General features: G+C 61.8%; 1 protein-coding gene across 3 annotated transcripts; it reads right to left on the reverse strand.

The window, feature by feature from the left end:
• Positions 1–3141: 3141 nt before the first annotated feature.
• BCAM (basal cell adhesion molecule (Lutheran blood group)) lies at positions 3142–13048 on the reverse strand. 3 transcript variants are annotated; one of them, XM_087421587.1, is made up of 15 exons: positions 12906–13048; positions 10780–10901; positions 9953–10181; positions 9798–9868; positions 9215–9311; positions 8949–9131; positions 8320–8456; positions 7856–8012; positions 5658–5773; positions 5416–5557; positions 5126–5262; positions 4798–4942; positions 4560–4704; positions 3417–3534; positions 3142–3339 (listed from the first exon to the last, which is right to left on the reverse strand). In XM_087421587.1, the coding sequence occupies exons 1-15, from the start codon at positions 12985–12987 to the stop codon at positions 3334–3336; spliced, it is 1887 nt and encodes a 628-aa protein (XP_087277713.1). In that variant the 5' UTR covers positions 12988–13048; the 3' UTR covers positions 3142–3333. The 3 variants fall into 3 exon arrangements, with proteins under 3 accessions (XP_087277713.1, XP_087277711.1, XP_087277714.1); XM_087421585.1 differs by lacking the exon at positions 12906–13048 and adding an exon at positions 11329–11668; XM_087421588.1 differs by lacking the exons at positions 3142–3339; positions 3417–3534 and having other exon boundaries at positions 4556–4704.
• Positions 13049–14124: the final 1076 nt, after the last annotated feature.

Raw genomic sequence — 14124 nt, forward strand, 5'->3', positions numbered from 1 at the left:
TCCAGCTATGCCTGAAGGTAGTCAGCCCTTGAACTTCCTGGTTATATGAGTGAACAATTTTCTCTTTGAACTTACACAAATTTTGGACTTCGTTTTTTTTTTGTCATTTGCGACCAAATATATACTTACTGATAAACTCTATATGAGTTTGGAAGAGGCCCAGATGCCTGTAAAGTTCCGATGGCAAGGAAAGGGGAGTGAAAAATTTTCAGAATCCTTCAAGATGCCTGGGCTTGGAAGGACAGGCAAGGCTTTGTTACAGTGAGGGAAATGGGCAAGGATATTCCAGGTGAGGAGAACAGGAAGGTCACCAAGGCACAGGGTTGGGCCCGTGTGAGCAGGGAGCAGGGGGGTATGTGAGGGGTAACATCTCAGAAGGCCCTGGATGCCAGAGGAAGGGCGGCTCACGCTCCTGGGAGCAACAGGGAGCCACATACGGTTGATGAACGATGGAGGCTACTCCAAACTCGCCTGTACTTCCTGGAGCCCCAGATCCTGTGGTTCATCACCCCACCCACTTCTGCCTTCCCTTAGACCCTTGGCCAAGGTGGGAGGCGGGGTCAGCCTGAGGGCACAGGCTGCCATCTGTACGCAAATTGCCTGGGATGCCATGCAGATGAGGGACCTTATGCAAATGTCTGCCCTCCTGGGATGCGGGCCAGGACCCTCCCCTCATTAACTCCGGGACCAGGTGCTGGGCAGAGTACCCCTTCCACCCCAGAGTCTCCTTCCTCCCCTCCCCCCAGACATCTGTTCCCTCCCCATCCAGCTCCGCAGATCCCCCTCACCCATGTCTGCCCTTAGAATGGGATCTCCCTCCACCTGGTCCCTTCCCTGGACCAAGGGCCCCTATTTTGCTTTTGTCTCTCTCCCTCCATTTCCCTTGGATAATAATAATAGTAATCAGCACGTACTGAGCACATCCTCTGTGCCAGTCTTTGTACTAAACACTTTCCACTGTTATCTCATCAAATTCTCCCAAACACCCCATGATCCTCTATGTGCATTTGCTGTATTTTTTTTTAAAGAATACTCAGTTCTGCCATATAGAAAACAAGAAAGCTACACAAATATGGAGACAGATAGATGAAACAAAGGGTGGATATTAAGGCACAACTCATGAGGCCTGTTAGCCGGTTAAGAACGTGAGCTGAACATAGATGGGAAGGATGGAAGGATCGAGTAGCTCCAAGTATCCATGAGTCCTTAAGATGCTCCCCGTGGGTGACTCCCGCTGTGTTCCACAAGTCCAGTGCCCAAGTCACGCAGGTAAGAGCCGCAGCCGTCAAGCCAGCTACAGTCGTGGCCGGGCGCGCGGCCCTGGGTGCCTTCCGGGTGCAGAATCCCCTGGCCCACCCTCCATTCTGGGGGTGGAAACCACACCATGGTGACAGATGGGACGGGGAGCCACGCGTAGCCCAGAACTCAGGTGGCGGGGACCTTTGATCTCCCGTGCCCGATCCGTTCTAACCTGCCCCATCTCTTTCGCTTCTTGTGCTTGTTTTTAACGGATTCAATAAACTACGGGATTTTTGCACTTTAATTAGGCAGGTGAGCTCTTCTGCTCCGGGGTCCCTGGGCGTGCTGCTCTGTCACCTGCTAGGAGGCTCCCACAGCATCTCACCAATTTCCCACGGCGACAGATCCCACTTTGTCCATTGTGTGGCTGAGCAAACTGAGGACAGAGGCAGGGTCACGTGCCCGAGATCAGAGGCGTCTGAGTGCAGAGACCTCTGCACGCGCCTGCATCGCACGGGGATGGTGGTGCCCACTCCTCACAGCAGCCCTCCACGTGCCAAGTATGACTTCTCTCCATTTGATGGGCTTGGGGAGGTGACGTCACTTGGCCAAGGTCTCACATCCCCACCTCCCACTGCTCCTGAGCTGCCTGTAACATTTTTTCCTCTCCCCCTTTTTCTTTGTGAGGAAGATCAGCCCTGAGCTAACATCCATGCCAATCCTTTTTTTTTTTTTTTTTTTTTGCTGAGGAAGACTGGTCCTGAGCTAACATCCGTGCCCATCTTCCTCCACTTTATGTGGGACGCCGCCACAGCATGGCCTGACAAGCGGTGCATTAGTGTGTGCCCGGGATCCGAACCCGAGCCGCCAGCAGCGGAGCGCGTGCACTTAACCGCTATGCCACGGGGCCAGCCCCTTTTCCCTCCCTTTCTAACTGTAATTCTCTCTGAATCTCAGTTCTTTCTCTGGGTTTCTGTCTTTGTCTGTCTGTCTCTGCCTCTCTCTCCCCAAATCTGTCTCTCTCTGTCTCTGTCTGTCTCCTAGAGGGCTCTCTCTCATCTCTGAGCTTCCCCAGTCCATCCCTCCTTCCTCCCCCTAAGTCTTTCCATCCCTCTCTCCAATCCCTCTTCCTCTGCCTCAGTAAGTCTTCTAGCTGCCCTCACGGTCTCTGCTGTCTCCTCTCTGCCCCAGGCCCCTTCATCTGGGGTCCGCCAAGCCACCCCTCCTTCCCCAGGGAGTCCTCAGCTGCAGGAGCCGTGCGTCCATCCCCAGAGGTGGCTCCATCCCTAATTCCATGCACACTAGGGATCCAGAGAACTTGTCCTCTGGCAGCTCCAATTCCCTGGGGGCTCTGGCAAGAGAGACTGGGAACTTTTACTTAAGGGGACAGCACCCTACCCCCCCAAGCAGGCCCTGGTCCTCAGGGGCCAGGCTCCGTGCCTTCTGGACCCCTGGCATCTCTCTCCTGCCCGCCCTGGCCAGCTGAATCACCCTGTGCTCTCTCTCTCTCTCATTTCTTTCTCCATGACATCAGAGGTCTCCTGGGTCCTGCAAGGGGTGGGAGGGGCAGCTGGAGAAGAGCATCACCTGCGCCCCTTCCCCTCTGATCCCCCGAGGACACTCTGGCCACAGGATGGTGTCCACGTGACAGACAGCATTTATTCCAGACTCCAGTGTCCACAGATGATGGGGTGGGGGCGGGGGCGGGGATCCAGTGTCAGACTACGCAGCAGGACGTCAGGTGGGGGGACCAGCAATGGAGGCAGGAGGTAAAAATAGCCCCGGCCAGCCGACCCTTGGAGCCTCGTCCCGGGCTGGGCCCTGGGCTTCAGTCCAGGGGCTATTCTGGGGCCTGGGAGAGTCACACTCCCTGGAGGAAGGTTCCCCTCCCACCCACCCGACCCCCCTCCCTCTCAGCAGCAGTGGAGCCAGCGCGCGGTAGGTCCCTGCCCAGCCTGCAGAGGAAGGAAGGGAGGGCCCAAGAAGGAAGGCCAGGCAGGCGGGGCAGGCGGGGGCGTGAGCAGGGCTGGTTCTCTGATGCCCGTGGCTAACTCCAGGTCAGGTCCAGGGACTGCCTCACGGAGGTTCTCAGGCTTAGCACTGGGGGAAGACGGAGAGGTCAGCCTGTGCCACCACCAGCAGGTCCCCTCTCCCCAGGTGCCCAGGCCCTCACCCACCTCATCTCCAAAGCCACCACTGCTGCGCCTGGCTCCCCCAGAGGCGCCTCTCATGAGAAGGCCCGTCTGCTCCGGCCGCTCAGACCCTGAGTGGCTCAGCTCTGGCTCCCCAGGCGGCCTGGGGAGAGGACGCAGCCTGTTGGAAGGGGTCCTGGCGGGGAAGGAACTGGGGATGGGGTTGTGTTGGATGGGGACGGACCTCCAGGATGCATGGGAATGGGCTGGGGATGAGGAGGGGTGGTAACGGCATTGGGGTTAGGGATGGGGTGGGGCTAGGGTAGAAGACGCTGTTGGAGTTGGAGGTGGTAACATAGATGGGGTTGGTTTTGAGGATGCGTCTGGGGGTGGCTATGGATTGGAGTTGAGGGTGGTTGGGGCTGGAGATGAGGTTAGATGGGGGCCGGTTTGGAGTTAGGAACAGGAATGAGATGGGGTTGGAGGGGCCTCGGGATGGGGATGTGTTGAAGCTGGGTTTGGTGCTGGTTATGGGTCGGAGTTGGGGATGGGGCTGGGGAGAGGTTGGAGTTCAGGGTGAGGTTAGGGGTGTGGTCGGGGTTGGAGATGGGGATGGTTACGTTGGGGTTGGGGACGGGGATATGGTCGGGTTGGAGAGGAGGTTAGACGGGGACGGGTTTGAGGATGGTTATGGATTGAGGCTGGGGTTGGGGGACGGGATATGGTCGGGTTGGAGAGGAGGTTAGAAGGCGACGGGTTTGAGGATGGTTATGGATTGAGGTTGGGGTTGGGGACAGGGGTAGGGTCGGGTTGGAGAGGAGGTTAGAAGGGGACGGGTTTGAGGATGGTTATGGATTGAGGTTGGGGTTGGGGATGGGGGTAGGGTTGGGGATGAGGATGAGATCGGGGCTGAGTTGGGCTTGGGGGTGGCTTGTGGGATGGTTATGGGCTGGGCGGGGCTGAAGTGGGATGAGGATTGGGGGGGGTCATGGATTAGTCTGAGGTTGGAAACGAGACTGCATTTCCTTTGGTGATGGGGTTGGGTTGGGGAAGTGGTTGGGCTTGGGGTTGACAATAAGGTGCAGCTGAGGTTGGTCACAGGCTGGGTTTGGGGTTGAGGTTGGTCAGAGTCGGACACAGGGATGGGCTTGGTTACAGAGGTCAAGTCCGAGGTCGCAGGCCACTCACGGAGCCCCCTTCTCCCCCCGCTGGCAGCAGCCGGAGCGGCCCTTGCGTCTCATGCAGTAGAAGGCAGCAACGACGAGAAGCAGGAGGCCCACGCTGACGGCCACGGCCATGACGGCCACTCCGGCCTGGGCGGTCTGGGGGGCCACTGCAGGGACAGGACGGAGGAGGAGGAGGAGGTCAGCCAGCGGCGCTCTGTGTGCCCCACGCCCCGCTCCCGACCCCCACCGTGGTTACTCACCAGCACCAAAATGGAAGACGTGCCGAGCGTTCCCGTGGGCGTTGGAGGCCTCACAGGAGACGCCGTCTCGGCTCAGGGCACTGGTCACCTTCAGGGTCAGGGAGCTGCTCACCCAGCCCTGCCCTCCGGGGGCCGGCTCTGCTGGCTGTGGAGGCTCGGGTCAGGCCGGGCCCATGGGATCAAGGGCTGGGGGTGAGGGCAGAGGTGAAGATGTCCAGTCCCCCAGGAAGTGGGGGGACACAGTGCTCAGATCAGTGAGGGAGCACGGTCCCCCGAGGGGTGTGGGTCTCTCCCACAGGGTTCAGGGTGGAGATGGGGGGTCCCTTACACTGCCGCCCAACTGGCTCCAGCTGAGTTTGGGCTCTGGGTAGCCGCGGGCAAAGCAGATCAGCCTGACTTCGTCTCCTTCCCTCCAGCTGCCCTCTCCCTGGGGCTGAGTCTCCTCTGGCCTCACCTCTGGTCGCCCTGTGGGCAGTGGCGTGAAAATAGAGTGAGGGAGACAGAAAGAGGAGAGAGAGAGTGGAGAGGAATAGAGGGGGAGACAGAGGGACCAGCCATGGACCGTCCCCCTGTCCTGGCCACCCCCCATGCCCCTCCAAGCCTGCCCTGCCCCCGAACCTTGGACGAGCAGCTTGAAGCTCCGGGTGCGGCTGAGGAGGGGGACCCTGGGCATGGAGGCCTCACACAAGTAGGTGCCAGCAGAATCAAAGGTGATTTTGCTGAGTGAGAGCGTGGGGCCATCCCCCAGCGGAATGGAGTCCTGGGGGCGGAGAGAAAGTGAAGGCCAGGCTGGCCATGAGAGAAGGGTAGGGGGCGACAGAAGGGAGGGCATCCCAGGGCTGAGGGCTCCTGTCTCCCACCTTGGTCCAGCGTAGGGCAGGGGTGGGCAGGCCTTGGACGGAGCAGTTCACGGCGGCGCTGCTATTCAGGAATACGAGAAGCTCCTCGCCAGTGCTGAGCTCGAGGGGGTCCAGATCTGGAGCGGGGAACAGACTGTCACCTTCCTCGGACCCTCACCCACCCGGTTAGGGGCTCCCCAGGGCTGCTGGGGGTGCAGACGTGAATGGATGATTGCAAGCAGAGGATGCCGAGGTCTCCTCCTCGCTCTCCATCTCCACAGACCCTCCACTCTCCCATCCAGGCCAAATCTGGACCCCAAATCTAAGAGCCTAACCCCGAAACACACGCCCACCTCGACCACTTTTCCCCAGAGCTGGCATCCGGGCCCAAGGTTAATGGATGACCTTGGGGGTGTGAGGTGTTCCTTCTCTGACTTACCACCCAAACCAGGGCCCCCTCCTCCCTGCTCTCCACCCTTTCATCAAGCCTTTATCTGCTCTGCCCCCCAAATGGGTCCTCCCACTGCTCTCCATCTCTGAGCCCGGGGTGTGGCTGCCTTCACCACTGCAGTCACCTCCTCGCTGGTCTCCCTGAGGGGCAGGACTCTGGTCCCCTCCAGTCCAGCCTCTGCTGAGCACCCAGAGGGATGCTTTTAATTTTATTTATTTTTTTCCCCCAAAGCCCAAGTAGATAGTTGTATGTCATAGCTGCACATCCTTCTAGTTGCTGTACGTGGGACGCGGCCTCAGCATGGCCGGAGAAGCGGTGCGTCGGTGCGCGCCCGGGATCGAACCCCAGCCACCAGTAGCGGAGCATGCGCACTTAACTGCTAAGCCACGGGGCCGGCCACGGGGCCGGCCCTGAGAGGGATGCTTTTAAAACACACACTGATCAGCCCTTCCCTCTGCTTAAAATCCTGCAGTGGTTCCCAGGACCCTTGGCATAAAGCCAAACTCTTTGCCAAAGCCAAAATATCCTGCCCGGTCTGGCCCCTGCCTACTTCTTCAACCTCATCTCCCACCCCACCCTCCTTGTCCCCTGAGCTCCAGCTACCCCATTCTCTTGCTGTTTTTCTCTCATGTGCCACGTCGGGTCCTGCCTCAGGGCCTTTGCACTTGCTGCTCCTCTGCCTGGAAAGCCCTTCGCCTGGCTCTTTGTGTTTCTGATTCCATTCTGTGGTTTCCTACTCAAATCTCCCCTTCCCTGAGAGGCCTCTCTGACCCCTAGGGCAGATGCTCAGATTTCCCCTTCAGCACTGAAGGATTTACGCCCCCAGCTGTTGAGAAGGATTTCAGCTGTCAGCCCTCAGCTGTTGGCCCTCTCCGGGAACTGCCTCAGCTGCCAGAGCCCCTCGCTCAAGGTCATGCCCCCTTCCTCAGGCAGCCCAACCTCCAATGACTGGGTGAGGTGGGGAGATCCCAGCTTTCTAGTGCCCTTGGAGCTGACGGAGGCCTTCTGCAGACTGTGGCCCAACTTGTCTCCACCCCATCCTGCTTCCTTCACCTCCCCGCCCCCCAGGGCTGAGGATCCCAAGGCACTCCCCATAAACTTCCTGCCTGCAGACCAAGGAGTCCGAGTCTGCCTCCCCGGTCTAAAATAACCCCCGCTCGCCCGCCCGGCCATCTCCCTATCCTCTGCCTTAGTCCCTGTCGACGCAGGATCGCTCCTCAGAGGGTCTTGTGTAGCATCTGTCTCGCCTACTGGACAGGGAGCTCTGTGAAGGCGGGGACTGGGCTGTCTGGTTCACAGATGTGTCCCCAACATCAGGCACAGGGTCAGCCAGGAAGGGAGGTGTAAGGAGCACTGAGGAGGAACACAGCCTTTACGCAGCGAGGCAGCGTCTTAGCAAACTGGGACCGAAGAGGTTGGTTAGAAACGGATGGGAGAGAGGCTAGGGAGTTATCACAGGAATGAGGAGAGGAGCTTGGGGTGCGACGAGGAGAACGTATAGTGAGGAGAAGGATCAGCCGAAGGTGAGGCGGGCCAGGTGGGCCTTGAAGGCTGTGGTTAGGCTTTCTCTGGAGGGCACTGGGGAGCCATGGAAGGTTCTGAGCAGGGGGAGGTCAGCTTTCTGCGCTGGAAAGAGCTCTCTGGCTGGGAGGGTGGAGGGGGCTGGGGCAGGGACCAGCGGGAGGGGGGCATCTGAAGCACAGACGTGGCTGTGGGGAACGAGGGTGTGGCTGGTGCCCGGGCCCCTCCGTTCTCCCAGGGGTCTCACAGGCCACGCGCAGCTCCAGCGTTTGCGAGAGCTCGGCGTCCTCGGCGGCGTCGTAGTCTTCCACCCTGCAGCCGTAGGTCCCGCTCTGGGCCCGCTGCACCCCCTCCAGGGTCAAGTTGCCCTGGAGATCTGTTTTCAGCACGTCCTCCTGCTCGGCCTGGGTGACCAGGGATGAGGTTCCCACTCAGGAGCCGCTCTGGTCCCGGGGGGTCATGCTAGGTCGGGGGCCACCCAGTTAGCGTCACACGAAGTCACAGCCCACTCCAGGGAGGGGCAGAGGCCCTGCTCGGCCCGGGGTCACCCAAGTCAGGACCCTCTCAAGGCAGGGGTCAGAGGTCACGTGAGCTCCCGGGTCACCAGTCAGCTAAGCCAGGCGCCCCCAGATGAAAGGTTAGAAGCTGGGGCAGGTCAGCACCTCCCAGAGGTCAGGGCCCAGGGCTCCAGAGGAATAATGGCTGGGTCACCTGGAGGCGGAAGAAGGTGTACTCCGGGCTGGGGCTGCCGTCCCCCCGGCAGAACAGCTGGACAGAGTCACCCTCGCGGACCCAGCCCTCCGTGGTGGCTGGACTGCCCACCCAGAACTGCACGTGCTCCGTGGGATCTAAGAGAAAGGGCGGGGGCGGGTCAGGGCAGACTCACCATCAGGGTCCAGGGTAGGTCAGGTCAAGGGTAAAAGGCGGGGCCGGATTAAGGGAGAGAGGCCAGCGCCACCGACCACGGTCGGTCAAAGGGGAGAGGTCACATCTTTCAAGGTTCAGGTTCACTCTTATTCTGAGATCAGGGACCAGAGGGCAGGATTGAGATAAACTGAGAGTACAGGTCAAGGGTCAGAGATCAGTGTGGGTGACAGGCCAGTGTGAGATTTGGGGACCCAATTCAGTGTGAGAGGGTGGGATGTTTCATGATGTTTAGTCATGAAACTCCATGGGGTTCAGGGTGCTACGGGGGTCAGACATAGGATGGGGCTTGTGCTACTATTTGAGGTCAGAGGTCAGAGGTCAGACACATTTCAGCGTGAGGGCCAGAGGGGAGGGCCGGGCCTCAGGGAGGCGTGGAGTGGGGGGCGGGGAGGTCAGGGCCGGCGGGGACTCACAGTGCAGGGTGAGGCGGAAGACAGGGCTGTCCAGGCGGCCCTGCCGGCCGGCGGGCAGGCGGTGGCTCACGGAGCAGTGGAAGCTGGCGTCCCGGTCGGCCTTGCGGAGCCGCAGGTAGAGGGTGCTGGTGAGGGACAGCAGGCCCGAGGCCTCCCGCACGGTACGGGTGGTCATGTAGCCCTCTGGGGGAGACGGAGGAGGCCGTCAGGGGCCGGGCCACCAGCCCACCCCGCCCCCCGTCTGGCCAGGCTCCTGCGCCGCTCACCTGAGTTCACCTCCAGGGGCACCTCCAGGAGCTGCCCGTTCCGATACCACGTGATCTGGGGGGCCGGGTTCCCGTTGGGGCTGTTGCAGGTGGCGATCTGAGGCGAAACGGGCGTGGCCCTGGGCTCTGAGCCAGGACTCTGAAATCTGGGTCCCTGCCTCCCTCAGAAGTTCTCCCCACTCAGATACAGGAGTCTGGGCTCCCAGCCCTCTGCTCCCCAAGGACCCAGATGTCCACACCTCCGGGCCCCTCCTCAGACGGAGAAACCCAGGCCCCCAGCGCCCTCCTCCCCAGGATGCAGGAGTCCAGGCCCCTCCAACCTTAGGCTCCCAGATTCTAGGCCCCCCAGGCCTCTCCTCCCCCAGGATAGAGGAGTCCAGGCCCCCAGCCCCTCCTCCCCCAGGATGCAGCAGTCCAGGCCCCCAGCCCCCTCCAGCCTTAGGATCCAGGATCCTGGGCCCCGCAGCCCCCTCCTCCCCAGGATGCAGGAGTCCAGGCCCCTCCAACCTTAGGATCCAGGCTTATGGGCCCCCCAGCTCCCGCCTTCCCCAAGACCCTGGAATCAAGGCCCATCCCAAGGTACCTCCTGGGCAGAGTCATCCATCACAGATAGAATCCCTTTGTTGGGGGAAACCTCGGTGGCCTCTGGTTTTGCTGTCGGGGAGACGTTACTGTCAGGAGCCCCTTCCCCGGGCTGTCTCCTGCCCGCCCCTTCCAGGGGTGCCCTTGGACACTCACCGAACACTCGGAGCTGGGTGGTGGCCTCGGCGGTGTCCGCTGCCCCCGCCTGCACCACGCACACATAGTCCCGCTCGTCGCCCACCTGGGCGTCGGCCAGCACCAGGCGCCCCTGGGAGTCCAGCTGGTATGGGGGGCTGCGGCCCCGGGAGTCGTGCATCCTGACCTGGAGCTCAGAGCCCTGCAGCTCGGCCGAGGCCAGGCGGTGGCGGGCCCCGGAGCGGTCGGCCTGCCGGCGGGGAGGGCCTCAGCTCGGAGCTGCCCAGCCCACCCTCCTCCGTGTCTCTGTCTCTCTCATGCTCCTTTCTTTCTGCTGCTCTGTGGGTCTGTCTCTTTTCCTCTTGTTACCTGTCTCTGGTCCCTCTGTCCCCCTCTCCACACCCTCCTATCCCTGTGCCCTATCTGTTGTCATCTCCCTCTCTCTCCATCTCACTCTGTCCCCATCTCTCTTCCTCTCTCTCCGCCTCCCTCTCCCACCCTGTCTCTCTCTGCCTCTTATTTTCTCTTCTTCTCTGTCTCTCTCTTTAGTCCCGACCCCTGGGTCTCTTGCTTTCTTGGTGTCTGTCTCTGAATGTTCTCTCTGAAGAGCCAGCCCTCTGAAGAGGGAATTCTTCATTCTAGTCTCAGCTGTGCCCGGACACCAGGGAACCCTGGAGAGTCCCTTCCCTTTGCTGGGCCTCAGTTTCCCCATCTGTCAAATGGAAAGGCAGATTGCAGAGCTCTTAGGGTCCTTCAGGCTCTGACGAGGGAATAGATGTTTGTGGCCCCGCTGCACCCTGCTCCCAGGGCCCCTTCCACCACCCCCGGCCCCAGCCCGCAGCACTCACCAGGAACCATTCCAGCGCAAAATGGTCGTGCATCCCCAACGCGGTGCAGTTCAGGGTGGCTGACTTCCCTCGCATTACCTCCACCAGGGAGGGCACAGACCCATGCACCTCAGCCTCCACACCTGCGGGAGGGCAACTGAGCTCTCACTGCCACCAATAGGGACAGCCCTCCAGATAGAGCCCCGCCTTCCCCAGGACCCGGGGGTCCGGGCCCCCAGCCTCCTCCTCCCTCAGACCCGGGGGTCCGGGCCCCCAGCCTCCTCCTCCCTCAGACCCGGGGGTCCGGGCCCTCAGCCTCCTCCTCCCTCAGACCCGGGGGTCCGGGCCCCCAGCCTCCTCCTCCCTCAGACCCGGGGGTCCGGGCCCCCAGCCCCTCCTCCCTCAGGCTCAGCTCCTGTCTCCCTCCATCTCTCATCTCTGCATCTCTGGCTTCAGCTCCCATCAGCAGTTCTCTCCATTGCTCCCTTCACTTGCAGAACTAAGGGCTCCTCCCTTGGGCCACACAGGGCCTGGTGGCCTCCATTCCATCCTCCTGGGGTAAAATTGCACCTGTCCTTGCTTTCCCCAGTAGACCAAACACCCTTCCAGGGCAGGGCCAGGGCCGGCTCATCCGTTTGCCTCCAGCACCCTGGGCAGGGCCTGGCAGGGTGACGTAGGATAAATGTCTCTCTCGTCCATCCTGGGTGCCATCTCTGTGTGTGTGTCTCTCACCCTGCGTGTGGGTCTCCATCTCTTAGTCCCACACTCTCTGCCTCTCTCTGTGTCTCTCTCAGCCCATCACTCTCAGTCTCCATCTCTCTGGGCCCCTGGGTCTCCCCCTCATGAGTTAGGGGCTGGGCTGGGGTGTGGGCTGCGGCTGGGCCTGGAGCTGAGGTGGGATGAGTGTGTGGGGGTGGTGAGGGGGGACAGGGCTGGGCAGGTTTCAGGAATGTGGGAGGGACAGGCTGGCTCAGACCTGCCCGACCTGGCGCCAGAGCCCCCTACCCGCCCCGTTGGCCCTTCTGCCTCTTTGATAGAGGAGGGAAGGGGGTAAGGTGCGTCACCCCAGAACAGGATAGGGTGGAGGCCCCAGATACTGTGTCCTGAAGGAGAAGGGAGCTGGAAGCCTAGGCTCCTGGGTCCTGGGGGAATTGGCGGCTGGGCCTGACTCGGTCCCAGGATCCTGGCAGATAGAGCTGTTCTCATGGAGAAACCACGCTCTCTCACCCTCTGGGCATCAGCTCTCAGTTCTCAGAAGCTCCCTTCCCTTCCCCGCCCAGCCTGGCCCAGCCCTTCCCCTGGGGAGCCACTATTTGCCATGCTTGTACCAGGGGCCTGGATTCCCAGGCACCCACCTCTGGCCCAGGCTTGTCCCAGGGGAGGGGGCGTGGGGCCAGGCTGGTGCCTGGGGCTGAGTCTGAGCAGCAGGCGGCAAAGACACACGGAGAGATCTCCCCTCTCTTCCCCAGTCTCTCTCATCTCTCCGGCCCCCTGCTGCCAGCCCCTCAGGGCTCCTCCCCTCCCACCACCTCGCAGGTGTGTGGGTTTATCTGGGGCCCCAGGAAGGGCGCACTGTCACTCGGAAACACTTTGTTCCACTGCCACTGCCCAGGGCCAGCGCTCCAGCCCTTTCCTGAGGGAGGCAGGTTCCTCAGAGTCTGGGCTCTGCATCTAGATGGGGTAAACCCTCAAATGCAGGGGACGCTCTGGCTTCTGGCCTGAGGGTCCCTGATCCTCTCAAAATTTGAGAATCTTCCATGGGGGGAGCCCCGAGGTTTCGGTCTCCTGTGTCCTGGGGGAAGCCACTCCAGTCCCTGGAGGCCTGGACCCCTGGGTCTGAGGGAGGAGGGGCCGGGGGCCTGGATTCTGGGGTCTGAGGGAGGAGGGGCTGGGGCTCGCACTCCTGGGTCCCGAGTGGGGAGCGGGCTCTGACTTCTCAGGTGGTCTCTAATCCACTGCTGTGGTATCCCCAGCAACTCTGCCTGGCTGTCCACAGGTCTCTCACGGGGAGGGGTGCCCCGGACGTTCCCATATCCCTCCTCCCTGGGCTCCCCAGGATTGGCTTCCTGGGGGCGGTGAGAACCCCCTCCCCCTTCCCTTCCCGGGGTCCCCAGGGGCCGCCCCCAGTCGCGCCCCGCTCTCCGTACCTGCGTGCGCCCCCAGCAGGAGCACGAGCGCCAGCAGCCGCGGGGCCCCGCGCGCCCCGACCCGCGCGTCCGGGGGCTCCATGTTCCCGGCGGTGGCGGCGGCGGCGGCGGCGACTCAGCCCGGGCTGCGGCTCGGCGGCCCCGGCGGCCCCGGGCGGGGAGAGAGGAGGCCCCGCCCCCGGCAGCCCCGCCCCGCCCCGCCCGCCCGGCCCCCCTCGTCACCCCAAACCCGGGCGCCCGGCCAGGACCTCCCACTGCCCGGAGCCGACCTCCCAGCGCTCCGCCTGGAGCGGGCTCCCTCTGCCCTCGAGCCCTGGACTGGCAGCTCAGGCTGACCAGCGCCCGCGGCGGGTGGCCTGACCAACCAGTCCGGCCAGTGTCCCGAGCTGAGACCTTCTCCCCCTCATTCTGACCAGGGGCCTTGGAGACTCCTTCCCACTATGGCCAGTGGCTTGTCCTTGCCTGGTTGATTTTACCCAGCTGAACCCTGTCTAACCAGTGACCTGCACTGGCCTCTCCCAGTACAACCAGTGGCCCCCAGCCTGATCAGTGGTGTGAATGAGCCTCCTGCAGAATAACCAGTGAACCCCAGTCTAATCAGTGGCTTGGGTTGGGCTTTCCCAGTCCGCCCAGTAACTGTGAGCCTGCCCAGTGGTCTAGAATAGCTTCTCCCAGTTTGCCCTGTGAGGCCCTCCCCTATGGCCAGTGCTCTGGGCTCCTTTCCTGTCTGACCAGTAGCCTGGAACCCACCAGTTCAATCTCTTATATCTAATAGTCTTCAAACCCCAGCTCTGCCCAGGCCTTTGTGATGATGGGGGTGCTGCGGGGTGCTCTTTCCTTGGCTCTGCTCTGTAGGGCCCTCCCTCTCTTCCCCTCAACCAGAGAATCCCAGGAATGCCACCCCCTTCCTCTTTCCCTCCCCCCTTCGCTCCCTCCCAACTTTGGGGGAGGGGAGGAAAATCCGGCTGGCAGAAGCAGGTGAGTGGGGGAGGGGAGAAGGCCTGGGTACCTGAGAGGACGGGGAGGGGCTTGGCCATGGGTCAGAAGAAAAGGTCACAGGTCAGACTGGGAGTCAGAGGTCAGACTGCCTGAGGCTTCTCACAAGCCGGGTCCGACTAGGACAAAATCCCCAGACTGCCGGCCAGGGGCTTGCTGGGGGAGGGAGATGTCACTGGTTACTGGAGAGAAGCTAGCCCTGGACACCGGTCAGAATGAGGGG

This window comes from Ceratotherium simum, chromosome 33 (genome assembly GCF_057802395.1).
Source record: "Ceratotherium simum simum isolate JZ-2026a chromosome 33, ASM5780239v1, whole genome shotgun sequence".
NCBI lineage: Eukaryota > Metazoa > Chordata > Mammalia > Perissodactyla > Rhinocerotidae > Ceratotherium > Ceratotherium simum.